At 26.6% G+C, this 14184-nt stretch overlaps 3 protein-coding genes across 3 annotated transcripts; all 3 read left to right on the top strand.

Moving 5' to 3' along the window:
• Positions 1–3703: 3703 nt before the first annotated feature.
• LOC113869957 (phytosulfokines 3-like) lies at positions 3704–4180 on the top strand. Its single transcript, XM_027506527.1, has 2 exons — positions 3704–3837; positions 3960–4180. The coding sequence occupies exons 1-2, from the start codon at positions 3712–3714 to the stop codon at positions 4083–4085; spliced, it is 252 nt and encodes an 83-aa protein (XP_027362328.1). The 5' UTR covers positions 3704–3711; the 3' UTR covers positions 4086–4180.
• Positions 4181–6186: 2006 nt separating this feature from the next.
• LOC113870117 (thymocyte nuclear protein 1) lies at positions 6187–6639 on the top strand. Its single transcript, XM_027506716.1, has one exon. The coding sequence runs from the start codon at positions 6187–6189 to the stop codon at positions 6637–6639; it is 453 nt and encodes a 150-aa protein (XP_027362517.1).
• Positions 6640–13547: 6908 nt separating this feature from the next.
• On the top strand, positions 13548–13876 carry LOC113869926. Its single transcript, XM_027506455.1, has one exon. The coding sequence runs from the start codon at positions 13613–13615 to the stop codon at positions 13805–13807; it is 195 nt and encodes a 64-aa protein (XP_027362256.1). The 5' UTR covers positions 13548–13612; the 3' UTR covers positions 13808–13876.
• Positions 13877–14184: the final 308 nt, after the last annotated feature.

Raw genomic sequence — 14184 nt, 5'->3', positions numbered from 1 at the left:
ATTACATTATAAGCGATCATATTACATATAGTTAATTGAATTATAGGATAAAGTAAGATAAAGAACTAAGTGAATCAAGCTTAGTTTTTCTTTTTCAATCGGTTATTAAATTAACAAACTTATAGGCTTTTTATGTTTTTCCTACTTTTTTATCTTGCATGACCATTGGGAGTAATACAATAGGAAAAAGATTATTAGCATTGCATGACCATTCAGTGTTAGTAATATTAGTATGAGTGATTGACGATTATAAGAAAATCAAAATTAAAATTAAACTAAAAATAAATATAAAGAAGTGAAAAGGTAAAATCACAAGTCCTAAATTTATCTTGAATATTTTTTAGTTAAATGTTACATTGTTTTCTTCTCTTATTTTTTAAATTGAATCTTTCATAATTCCTTTTATTTTATTACACACTATTTAAATTCAAACAATTAAATCAACATAATTTTAGTACGTGAAACAATTCTTGTAGAATTATATTATAAGAATTTAATTTAAAAACTCTTTATTAATATTTGAAAGATACATGTGCCCATAAACAACGATCTTTGTCATGTGTCTTTATATATAATTGCTCATAATATACTTGAGATTCTTCATTTAGAAATAGTTTGATCTAATTTCGTGAAGTATTCTTTGAATAATGCTTGACCAAAATTAACAAAGGCAATATTTTCTAAAAGCATATTGAAACATCATTTTTTCGACTAAATTTTGACATTTATGTACCACCGTAATTTTATTTGCAAACCATCCATGAACCTCCCCAAACTTGTCAAAAAAACAATTTTTTTGACTAAAAAAAAATCATGTTTTCATGGTCACTTCATTCTTATGACAATTACTTAAAAATATCTCTTCATTTCAAGTAAAACTTTATGTCCTTTCTCTACAACTAAAAACTTCATGTTTTCTTTGACCATAATCTTTTTATGAAAACTCTTCAATATGTCTCTTCATTTAAGTAAAACACTGTATTTCTCCTTTGTCATAATTTATCTAAAAACTTGTAAAAAATTTCATTTCTTTTTCAATTGAAAATCAATGTTTTCTTTGGCCAAATCTTTTCATGAAAACTTGTTAAAAAAAGTCACTTTCCTTTTGACTAAAAATTTATGCTTCTTAGGCCACCAATTTCTTATGAAACTCATCAAAATGAACAGTCATTTTGATTTTAAAAAAACATATTTTTCTTTCACCATAATTTATCTAAAAACTTGTCAAAAAGGTCATTTTTTATTAAAATCCTTACTAAGGCATATTATACAAAACTTTGTCAAAATATCTATTTCGAATGAAAATCAAGACCACGAAATCAATTAGCTCAACAAGATTTTTTGAAAAAAATTAGAAAACTTTGAGTTTATATTTTGGCATACCTTTTACATTATATATATATACACACACACACACACATGTGTGTGTGTGTGCATTATTTCATTCAAATTTTGCACTAATTCTTATAAGAATTATGCAGTTTAACAACAGAAGATCACAATTGAGTTTTGGGTGTATTTCGGTCCCAAATTAGATGAAAATAGAGCTTCACTGCAGCTAACATGCTCATCCCCTAACAGCCAGTACAGGGGTGCTTCATGTCACATGCATGACCATGATTATGGTTATGCACAACTGTGCTTACTTGTGAGAAGCCAATCTTTGAAGAAACATCTTGGTTTTTAAAACCCTATAAGAGGAACATCGCAGGTAGCAACAAGGCATCTTTTGACACCCTAATTTGGACATTGACAATCTTTGGAGCTATTGAGATCAGAGATAATTGGCAAAGACGAAGAAAGTCCTCTTTGGAACAAGTGATTGAGAGCGTGTTTGAAAAAAGAAACACTTTTCATCCCTTTCCCTTGAGGGATTTTTCTAATTTGCATTATGTTTTCATGTCTATGGAATTATTTACAGTTGTTTTGATTGTTTACTTTACGATGAGTAACTAAATTTATAACTAAGAGTATGGTGAATCATTTGTATGACTTTATATGATTTTTACATTTAATAATAATTTTAGTTTCTGTCTGTGATTGGTTTTTATTATAGTGCATATAATTATATGTTGGGTGGGAATTGACCACTTCTAGTATATCATAATTAATTACATAGTAGGTGACCATATCACATATATCTAATTGACTTATAAGATAAAATGAGACAAGTGAAAACTTAATTTTTCTCTTCCAATTGTTATTAAATTAACAAGCTCGTATGTGTTTCATGCTTTCTCTTCTTTTATTTTGTATGACCATTACAGGTAATCGTTTAGAAAAAAGACTGTTAACATTATATGACCATTGAATATTAATAAAATTTGTATAATTGATTGAAAATTATAAGAAAACTAAAATTGAAATTATATTAAAAGTAAATATAGAAAAGTGTAAAGATGAACCTGTATGCTCTAAATTTTTTCCAATAGTCTAATAGAAAGTGCATGTTTTATTACTTTAAATCACTTGTTTTATTCTCAATTTAATTATCACGCATCTCTTAAGTTCAAACAAATAAATTAAGACTCCATTGATAATTGGAAACAATATTTGTGAGACGATATTTTAAAAACTTATTTTAGAACTCCTTTATTAGTTTTCGACGAGTATACTTGCCTCACAAACATAAACATTGACTATCATAAATTATCTTTTCAAACAAATTTACAACTTGAAAAATTTTCATTTCTCTCAAACAATAACACTCTTTAAAAACATTAACACAATGTGAATAAAATTCAATATTAAATATTGTTATTTGTTCATCATATATATCCATTACTCTCAAGATAAAAAATTATTTTTCTAATTTCTATCTTCTTCACTTTTTAGAAGGACTCGTTAGAAGAATTGAAAAGTCTCATATTAAAGATTAAAAATATTTTTTTAATTAATATTTATGATATTTTTAATAAAAATATCTTTTTAATTTATAGGTTAGTAATTATTTCTGAGATTCAAATATTCTCCTATTATGGTGAAATTAGACGTTCAGTTCTATTTTCATTTAAATGAAAATAGACTTGGTTAAACAAAAATAAAAAAAAATAACTAAAAATTTTTTTAAACAAAATTCACTTAAAAGAGTTTGGTGTAGGAGGAAGAAGGAGTTGGAGATTAAAAAAAAAAAAAACTAGAAGTTTGGTATAGAATAAGAGATGAAAAAAGAACAAGTTAGAAAAGAAAAAATAGTTAAATACAAGAGAAGAAGGAAAGCAGAAAGTTAAAAACAAAAAAGAGATATTCTTAAAAGCAAACTAAATTTGTTTAAGTTAAGTTTATATAATTTTTTAATAATTTTTCTATTTTTACTTAAAAAAATTATTTTAAAATGAATCTAACATGTTCTTAATGATTTTGGTAAAGATTTTATTCAAAAAGAAAATTACTTGTTTCCAGAATGCCTTGCGACCGAATGTCCCACACAACATTTGACTATCAACAGAATCACTAAATTTTCCAATGACTGCACCGAATATTGTCATGCCAGTCTGCAATTGATCGTTATCTAATCTTGAACATTCCTTTTCCTTTTAATAAATGAAACTTTATTCGCCAATTGATTAAATTATATTTTATTATTATTACTTTTGTGCAATCCTGTAATACTGAAATTACAGTCCTGCCCCTTGTTATTCGACAACTTTCTATAAATTGATTCCCCGCAGACACAATACTTGGCACTTTGGCTGTTGTACAAAGCAGAGCATGAAAATGGTGTCTAAGGTCAGCGTTTGCATGGAAGCCTTCTTCTTCTTCCTCTTTTTAAACCTCACATATGCAGGAAGAACTGGCCCTTCTTCCTACGTTATTCTGAACAATATTCAACATGGGGTTAGTTAATTTCGTCAATTTATATACAAATATTCTCTTCAAAATTGCTGCAATCACATCACATAATGCAATTTTCTTCTATCTTGTTCAATTACGAATCGTCTGCTCTTGTATATTTGAAGGTTTTGGAAGAGGAAATAACCAACGTAGAAGAAACTTGTCAGGGCATTGGCAAAGAAGAATGCTTGATGCGGAGAACACTTGCAGCCCATACAGACTATATTTATACACAGAAGCAAAATCCATGAGATCAATTCTTGGACCTCTCTTGAAATCCAATGTTACCCCTGTAGTAGTTTTATACTTGAGCAGTACCCTCCATATGGGGCTTTTGACAGGAGCTACTTTAGTCATGAATCTGTCACTTACAGTTGCACACAAGAGGTCTTCATTTCCCTTTTTATTTTATTTTTTCCTTTTATCCATGTCGAATACCGATAGATGCATTTTTTTTTAATTTCATATTGTAAACCAATGTTGTATATTGAGTTTGGTAGGGATAAATTTGGACATTTAATTTTAGTAATTCACAACTTCAGTGCCATAATCTTGAGATTGGGAGTTCAGATACTACGATACATTTGGAACACTGATGGGATGATGACATTTGATTTGTTAAAGTCAAATAGAATGGATTCTTGCAAGGTGAAGCTAAGCATCAGCTGTAAAGTTTTCAACTTGTTTGGCATAAAACCTACAAAATGAACCGAAAGTCACTTTGATTTCCAAAGTGAATATTAACTTTTGCGGGGAGGAATAGACAGAGAAGTTTAAAATTTTTGAATTTTTAAGTTTGTTAGTTTACAATCAACCTCGAAGGTTAAATACATTTGATGTTCATAGCTATTCAACGAAACTAAAATATTCTTGCACTCATTCATCAAGTTTTCGTAAATGATCATGATGTGATTATTCTTTTAAAAAAATTCTAAATTCCTCCGATTATATTTTTCCTAACTTCTAGATTGTGAAGATCAGAAAGAAATTCGGTAACTACTTTAATTAAAATAAACTAGTTCACCCCAGATCTAAACATGGGGATTTTGTAACTTAAGTTGTCGCAGTAATCTTTCTGTGTATCTAATTTTGTATATTTTACATCTTAAATGCCAGGGTCTAGGAAACACGGGTCTAAAACCACACTCTTTTAGCAATCCAACATGGTGATCAGCATATTGTATTCATTAAAAGCGGAGCATTAATTTAACGTTTAGAATATTTGAGACACATCATATTGACCATGAAATATCAAAATACTTAAATTTTGATACACTATAGCGTATCGATAATTAAATAGTGTAAAAATTATTGTTGACATAATAACAATATATAATTAGATACTAATGCAAACTTTTACATTTTAACAGTTTAAAAATTTTTATATAGTAAAATAATTGGAATATACATTAAATATTATTTTAAATTATTTGTTATAAAAATTAATAATTTATAAAAAATTATATTATATTATTTTTATTTTTCAAAAATTATTGTTACCAACTCTATTTTGTTTTTAAGACTAAAATACTATTTTAGTCAATAACTAAACAATGTTTTGAATGTGTCTAAAATCATACAACAAAAAATTAATAAGTAATTCTTTATTAAAAATTATTCATTTAATATTTTTATATTTTATGATTCTTTAATTTCAAATAAATATTTATTAATATAATTTTTTATTAAATATAATTTTATTATATACTCTAAATTTATATTAAAAATTGACTAATAAAATAAGACTTAAAATTATGTTTTCGGTCTTTATGTTTTTGTAAGATTTTAGATTTAATTTTTTGTTTAATTTTAGTTTCTACTTTTTCTTTATTCATCACTTTTGTTTTTGAATAAGTAGACTTTACAAAAAAATTGATATACAATAGCCTCTTAATTAGTTATATTGGCGTTAAAGACTAAAATATAAAATTTAAAAAATCAAAAATTTAAATCAAATAAAAAAATAAATATACTAAAATTGAAATTTAATAAAAATATAAGAAGTAAAAATGCATTTAAAATTAAAATAAATTTATCTTCTATCAATTTCATTTCATGTTATAAATGTGGCCCGTGAAAAATGAAAAAAGAAAAAAAAAATAAAAACGTGCTATTTTTTAATGTATTTTTTAATTAAAGGAATATATAAAATAAAATTTATCTTATAACGTATTTTACGGTTCTTTTAGAAGAAATTTTACATTTATCTATGGATGTGTATATTTAGGAGTGTTCTTCTTACGTGGAACTTGGAAGTGGGAATTGTGGGGCCCAGATTATTAAAGTGGAAGCGGCGAGGGAGAGAGTGAAATAAGAGTGTGAATTTGGAGGGAATTTGAATAACGGAGAGAGATGGGAAAGGAGAAAAAGTATCTTCTGAAAACAGAACCATCGGAGTGGTCGTGGGAGGACCAAGCAGCTAACGGAGGCGTAAGCAAATGGGATGGCGTTAAGAATAAACAGGCCCACAAATATCTCAAGTCCATGGCCCTCCACGATCTCTGCTTCTTCTACCATTCCGGCCCCAAGGCCCGCCGCATCGTCGGTGTTGTCTCCGTCTTCCGCGAGTGGTACCCCGACGGAGACGGCGGTGCCGTTGACGTCAAGGCCGTTGGGGAAATGAGGAGGCCCGTAGACTTAAAAGAGATGAAACATTTCAAAGATTTCGCTCTGTTGAAGCAGCCAAGGCTTTCTGTTGTCCCCGTTCCCGATCACATTTGGGATAATATCTGCGCTTTGGGAGGTGGCTATGACGGTGATGGTAAACCATCTCACCCTAACCCTTTTACTTTTGCTATGAATTAATGTCTGTTAACAATTCATAACCCTAACCTAACAAAGAAAGTATGCCTCCCCCAACTGTTGTTGGGCCTGTAGAACTTGGCCCTTTACCTTATTTGGGCTTGTGCTTCTTTCTCGAGCCTTGCCCTCGAAGAAACAATACTTTCGACAAAAAGAAAAATACCAATTTGGCATTGTAAGAACCTTTTTCATTTGACCAAAAAACAAAGAACATTTTTCTTTGGACTGGATTCCTTTTTTCGGTCTTAATGAAGTTTCTTACTTTCTTCTTACTAAATGAACGAATTGAACTAATATTTTTTTTATGCGCTGAGGCAATTTCTTCCTACAAAGTACACCCTCGGCTCCCCATTGTGCATTTTTAATTTAAGTTATAGGTTTTTATTCTAAAATGTAGCATTAAATTATAAAATATTTAATATTTATCGTAATATTACTTTTTAAAATAATAATAAAAAGTTAAATCATATTTATGGATGGATATTAGTCATATATATTTTTTCTGATTTTCCGATGGTGTTTCTAATGATACTTGGCGTAGGTGATAGGTCAGTATCGTCTATGTCACCACATGAGGACAAAATTGATGGGTAGGCCTCCTTGATCTCTTGGATCTGGTTTTGCATGATTTTGCGGGCGCTAGTGGGGTGACATGTTTTGTTAAAGGATCTTCAGTTCAGTTCAATTTCCGAGCACAATTTAGCACTAAACTTTTATTTGTAATCACCTCAGTAGTATTATCTATTAACATATATTTGACGACTTTTATTTCTCTCTTTCTTTCTTCTTGTCATGTTTATCACTTTTCTTCTAATCTTATTTATCTCAATGGAAAAAGCCCAATGGATAGGAATGAAGCATTTTTCTTTAGCAATCTCCCAGGCTTCTGCAGCAATATTTAAACCAGAACTATCTTAACTTAGTCTCTTAAATTATGAATATTGATAAATTAAGATTTTAAATAAAAAATTTAAATTAAGAGTAAGAATTTTTAGATTTATACTTGTGTCTTTTAAAATTATTAAAATATTTTATTTATTTTAAAAAATATTAGATATCAATCATTTCATTCTGCACTCATAGACTTAAAAAATTAAAATAGTTATCTTTCAATAATATTGAAAGAGATAAATAATCATTTAATCACGTTATAAGACATCTTTTTTTTATTTTAGTCTCAGTAGATAAAAATTTGTATATTAGTCTTTATATACAAATTTATTTTTAATTTTATTCTTGTCATTATGATATGTTATAATGATGTTAATATTTTATTACGTAGTAAATAATTATTCAATATATTAGGTTTAAATTATTTTTTACTCCCTATCAATACTTTTTTTTTTTTATAATTTAGTCTCTATAAATAAATAAAATTATATATCAGTTTTTATATAATTTTTTTAAAAAATTTGTTTACGTCATTATGATGACATTTTCATAACAGAGTCATCAAGTGATATTTTTTTTTTATTTTAGAAAATTACTCTGAATTTTTATATTTTGTTTTATACATTTTTAATTTATGATGAAGACATCAATTATACAAGCTATAGCTTTTTTTTTTTCTTTAAACTTGTGTATGAATCATATTGAGAAAATTTTATATTTTAAATTATCTCTGTATGAATATTAACTTTAATATTTTTATCTTAAATATTATTACTTGTATGCTCCATTATATTTTGATAGTAATCCTCATTTTTTATCTATCATATTTATCTCAGTATTTTCTTTATATAGTTAATTTGTAGTTACAGAAATAAATAAAAATGATAATAGTAATAATGATTTAAAGAATGATTATGATTTTCTTATAAATGTACCAATGATAAAAAAAAAAGTTATTTGAATTTGGACATAACTTATAAAGATATATCCAAGATTTAAACCTATTACATTACATGGTTGTTTGTTATGTATAAAAAAAATCTAATGTCTAAAAATAGTAGGAGTGAAATTAAAAAAAAAAATTTATGTAGGAATTAATATATAAATTTTTTATTTACAAAGACTAAATTAAAAGAAAAAAGAAAGTTCTTGGGTAGGAACTAAAATATTATTTATCTCATATTAAAATTTAAAATAGTTATTATTTGATTATTTTAAGGATTAAAATAATATTTTTTGAGATTAGAAATTAAAATAAACTGTACTTATAAATTAATTTGATATATTATTTCATTGTTTTAATTTTTGCACCTGTCATTCTGTGAGAGATTGAGAATCCATTCTTCCGCACGCCGCTATTTTCATTACTTTAACTGCGTGAACCGTGTGGTCTTTTTCCCCACTTAAGTGGTATCTTCATATTTTTCTATCAGGAACAAGGTTTTGCACATGGGACTTTTCATAGGCATTGTTCAGTTGTTATATTATCAAGTCTCCACACATGTCCCTCTGCAATTGAATTTAAGCACGATCGTACTAGTGGATAAATTTTGTTTGAATCTGGATTCTCTCCGTTTGCACGAAACAAGATGTCTATTCTAATTTTTGTTTGAGCAAAATTTTAAAAATTAAAAAAAATGATAAAAAAAATTTACACAAAATTCGTTTAAACAATTTTTTTTTAATTTAAGTGAATTTTTATAAAATTAGCTTAAATAAATTTTATAGCTTAAGTGTATTTTATATTTTTTCCTCTTAATTTTCTGCTCTCTTTCTTTTTATTTATTAATACTTCTTCTTCAAAATCTATTTTCAACTTTCTTTATTTTTCTCTCATATTCGACTTTTTTCATTCTCTCTCAACTCTTTCTTTCCTTACTTCACTTTCATCTTATACTCAACTTTCTTCTTTTTCTTTTTCTCATTCTCATACTCACATTTTTCTCTTTTTTCTATACCTACCTTATTTTATGAAAAGAATGTTCTTTTTCATGATTTTCAAATTGTAAATAGAATTGGTCCCAAATAATATTTTAGGATTTGTGTGCTAAATGCTCTGATTGGATCCTTTTTCATTATTAAAAAAATTTCAAATGTTTTACATGCATAATAATGACATTTATGTAGTTGGAGCTTGACAATAAAGGACATCTATTTTAATGGAACAAGGAGATGAAGAGGAAGCTGAGAGAAAAAGAGAAGAGTTGAATATGAGAGGAGGATGAAGAGAGTTGAATATGAGTGTTCGAGAAGAAACATTAAGCATGGAGGAGTAGATGCAAGGTAGAAGATTGAGAGAATAAAACGTAAAATTCGTTGAAGTTAAAAAAAATTCACGTAAGCGAATTTTATGTAAAATTTTTTTGTTGTTTTTTCAATTTTCGCTTAAACAAGTGAAATTTTATTTAAGAAACAATTGAAGTGAACGTCTTATTTTCGTGTAAACTAGAGAGAATTCGGATCATACTTGTTAGATCTTTGTTAAGTCAGTTTTAAATAAATTTATATTTTTTTATGACTATTCATATATATTTATGAGAAAATAAGAGATTTTAAACATCATTGTATGAGAAAATAAGAGATTTATATATAACATTAATATTTGAAAAAATTAGAAAAATTAAAGTTACAAAAATAACATCATATTTTATTCTAACACCAGTAGCATAATATTAACAAAAATTAGGTTAGTTATTTTATTTTTTTTACTTATCAAATCAAAAAGTCGTTGGTCTATCTTCCATGTCTTATGCTGTAATTTCTTATCTTACAATCTTTTCTCAATTTTATAATTTTATTTTCCTCAATGATGTGTTGTAGCCTCTAGGCAATATACGAGGATGGTCGTTTCTTGGGGAGGTTTCTTTGGTGGAGAAATCGAATTTGTAATCTGTGATCATAAAGTTTCAAAATTACATAAACTTGATCGAGAAAAGAATTTAAAAGCAAGAAAAATAAGAATAATAGAAAAAATAATTTTGGCTATGTTCCGTAATACGGCAGTTGTCTTGTTTCCACTCCTAATAGGTTGAAGATTCAAGTCGCCAACTCCAAGCTTGAACATTCAAACTAATGCCCACAATCAAAAGCATTTTCGAATTTTGCCATCCTTTTCACATACAGCGTTTGCTAAGCAGGCTAGAACAAAGAAAATTGTGTAGAATAGTTCGACGACGATACATATTTCACCACAAAATCTCTCCTTTTCACTTATTATTTATTTTAATTTTATCACAAAGTTTGATTAGATATAATATAATAGAAAAAATCAGGTTGATATCTACAATGGCTTTTCAAGTTGTGAAAGGTGCTATGCTAATTTATTTTCGTGAACACGATTAAGAGAAATGTTTGGGATAGTTTTTGAATAAATATTTTAAGACAACAATTATATTTTCATAATTTAAGTTGAAATGAATAAATACTAGTTAGTTACTTTATTTTTCTTATTTTCTAAATTATAAGTATTTTTCAGTAAAAATTAATCATGTTCGAGTTAGATAGATTTTTTCTGAAATTTTTATTTTATTTTAAAAGAAATATTTACTTTTATTTATATGTATAAGTAAAATTTTAAGATAATATACTTTTAATTATGCTTTTATGATTCTTAAATCGTTTCACATTTATCACAAATAAGAAAGATGTATCATATTAAAGAGTTCACCAATTTTTTTTTACATAAATAAAGATGTTAATCATGTTTTTCTAATTTGTATCTTTTTAAGTGGATAAACAAAAAGAGCAAAATAAAAATTTCTTTTCCTCAAGATGTCTATTTTTATTCCAATGAAATGCAGATATGCATGATTTAAAAAATTAAAATAAATTGAATAACAGCATTTCAAATCAAGGCAATCGATAATATAAATTAAAAAAAAATGTTTAAGAAACAATATTTCAAATTATAAGGAGGTATATACAAATTAATCCAGGCATGATTTAAACCCAAATGAAAGATATTTCAATTATAACACAATATGGACTTAATTAACTCAAAATAATTTAAGTTAAAAATAAAATATTTTTTTTAAAGAAATAAGATATAGAGATAAATTATTTCAAAATAAAATCTATAATTTAAAAATAAATATACACTTAAAATTTGTGGATGTTATTACCAATGCTTTTTTACATGTATTCGTAAACATGTTCTTTAAGAAATTAAAAAAATGAAAATTATTTATTATTTTAAAGGTATAAAATAGTCTAATATATTTTAAAAAATAATTTTAAATATTTAATAGAAGTCTTACTAATAAATATCAGTTGAATATTGATTAAAAATTTAATAAATAGAAAGCTTTCATTAGAAATCACAGTAAAAAAATAGTAAAATTATAATACATGTTTTTTTTTTTTACTTTTAAAATTTAATTACTGATATTTTTGAATATAGCATTTAAAATGGTATAAAACAACGGGACAATGACAATCGAATAGTATATCGCGGTGAAGCATTAAAAACGTTTAATTGCACCAAACCTTCTCACGACAATTGACTCATTTACAGTTACGATGAGTTACTTTATATCAACACAGAACAATTCTGTAAAGTTAGAAAAAAGATATCCATTGTTTTGTAAGATTTAAATAATTTATAAACCCAATTATTTTTAAATTAATCATAGATAATATTTATTTAAATATAAAAGAAATTAATTTTAATTTTAAAAATAAATATAATCATTTAATAATAATAAATTTTTATTAGAAACATTTATTAAATTAATATTTTTTAATAAAAATTTATTTTTATCAATTATTTAAACTTAATTTTAAAAATTGAAATTAATGTTTCTTATGTTTATGATTTTGTACAAAAATAAAAAAAAAACGACTGACATTCTACTTTTCAATAAAAGATTATTCAATTTTCTGTTATGTTATTTTGGAAAAGAAAAACTTTAAGCAATTATATATTTATTAATAAGCATAAAATAATTATTCTTTAATTTCATAAAATAAAAAATAAAAAATTTAAGATGTAAAGAAAATGAAAAACTATTTAATTTTCCATTATATACTTCATTTTCTATATTAATTAATACCTCTTTTATTTGATATCGTTTACTAAACACTTATTATCTCTATTATTTAATTAATTATTCATTAATTTTATAAAATAACAATAAAAATAAAATAAATTTGTTAAAGCTTAGAAAAGTAAAAAGAATTATATTTTATTTTTTAATCAAAGATAAAAGACTCCTTAAAATTATTCTAAAGATAGATACTTGGAAAATGCATCATCCATGAACCATGCGCACCATAAGTTCTGACCCCATCAACTTCATGTCAAAGGAGTAATATTTGGGTACGGGGAAAGTGCGCCATACCATACCATAACATGTGTTAAGTGTTTTAGTGGGACACTAACACATGCAAGAACCTCACCGACGCCGGTCCAATCTATTCGACGACTAATCAATCAAAATTTAATTTTCTCACAGTATTCGATATCGCAAGATAATGTTCGTTGACATTAACATTGGAAGCCAAAACGTAAACGAAAAATGAGGATGCGCGTCAAAAATTCTACAGTGTTTTCAATGTTTTTGAAAAAGAAAAATATTTGAGGTTGATTTAATAATTAACTTTATTAAAAATATAGTGAAATATTTTTTTTAAAATTTTGGATATTTAAAGTTTCTTTAGAGACTAAAGTTAATAAAAATTGATAAATGCAATAATATTGGCTATATATATATATATATACATAAATTTAAATCGATACTAATTTAAAATTTAAAATTTGATTAATATATTTGATGGGTCATTAATTAAGGACAAGTGATGGCGAATGGTGAAAGTGATTGAGCGAAATTATAGCAACATAATAGGCGAAAGGTCAAGGGGTAAGGGAAAATAAAAGTCAAAGAAAACGGTGAATGGCAAAAGGTGGCAATTAATTGCACTATGGAGGGCATTGGGTTAGGGAAGCAAGGGTGGGACTGGTATGGAGTATATATATTAGCTTTGATGGTGTGATTAGTGATTGAAACGGTAATGTAATGTGCGAAACGAGACGAATGCGATGCGGGAATAGTGGGTAGTGGCGGTTGCAGGTAGAGAAAGATATCATATGGCGAATCAGTTGGGGAATCTGGTGGAGTCAATAAAGTCAAAGGTGAGGTCCCTGAAGAAGGGAAAGAAGCCATACATTAAGATGGACAAGAGTGCCAGCGTCAAGGTTGAGATTCGCAGCAGAAAAGCTCGCAAGTTAATAGAGAAGACCTTGAAAGCTGCTGATACTCCCACCATGCGCCCCCTCTCATGACCAACATCCATCCAAATTACCCCTTTATTTCTTCATTAATATCCATTTCAATACCCTTATTTTACTTCGTTCCAATCTCAATCAACTTGTATATCTAAATCTCCTCAACATGTATATACTAGATTCGGTCTACGAGTTCATAGATTTTTATTTTTGTCTTTTCTGCATCTCTCGTTAGTTTTATTAGATTTATGTGAACTTCTTAAGTGTTTTGTTTTATAAGTAATCGGTATCTTCACCCGTTGTGCGTTCAAACCTGATTCCCGGTACGGATTAATGTGCCTTTCTGAATTATGTTGATTTCAAAGTGAAATAATTTTAAACTTTTCACTTTTTTTTATCTTTCCTGCATTCATTCTTTTTATTTTTACATTTTC

Source organism: Abrus precatorius, unplaced genomic scaffold, assembly GCF_003935025.1.
Source record: "Abrus precatorius isolate BTA unplaced genomic scaffold, Abrus_2018 Scaffold6, whole genome shotgun sequence".
Taxonomy (NCBI): Eukaryota; Viridiplantae; Streptophyta; class Magnoliopsida; order Fabales; family Fabaceae; genus Abrus; species Abrus precatorius.
The sequence above is the reverse complement of the archived record's forward strand: the minus strand, read 5'-3'. Positions and strand labels throughout refer to the sequence as shown.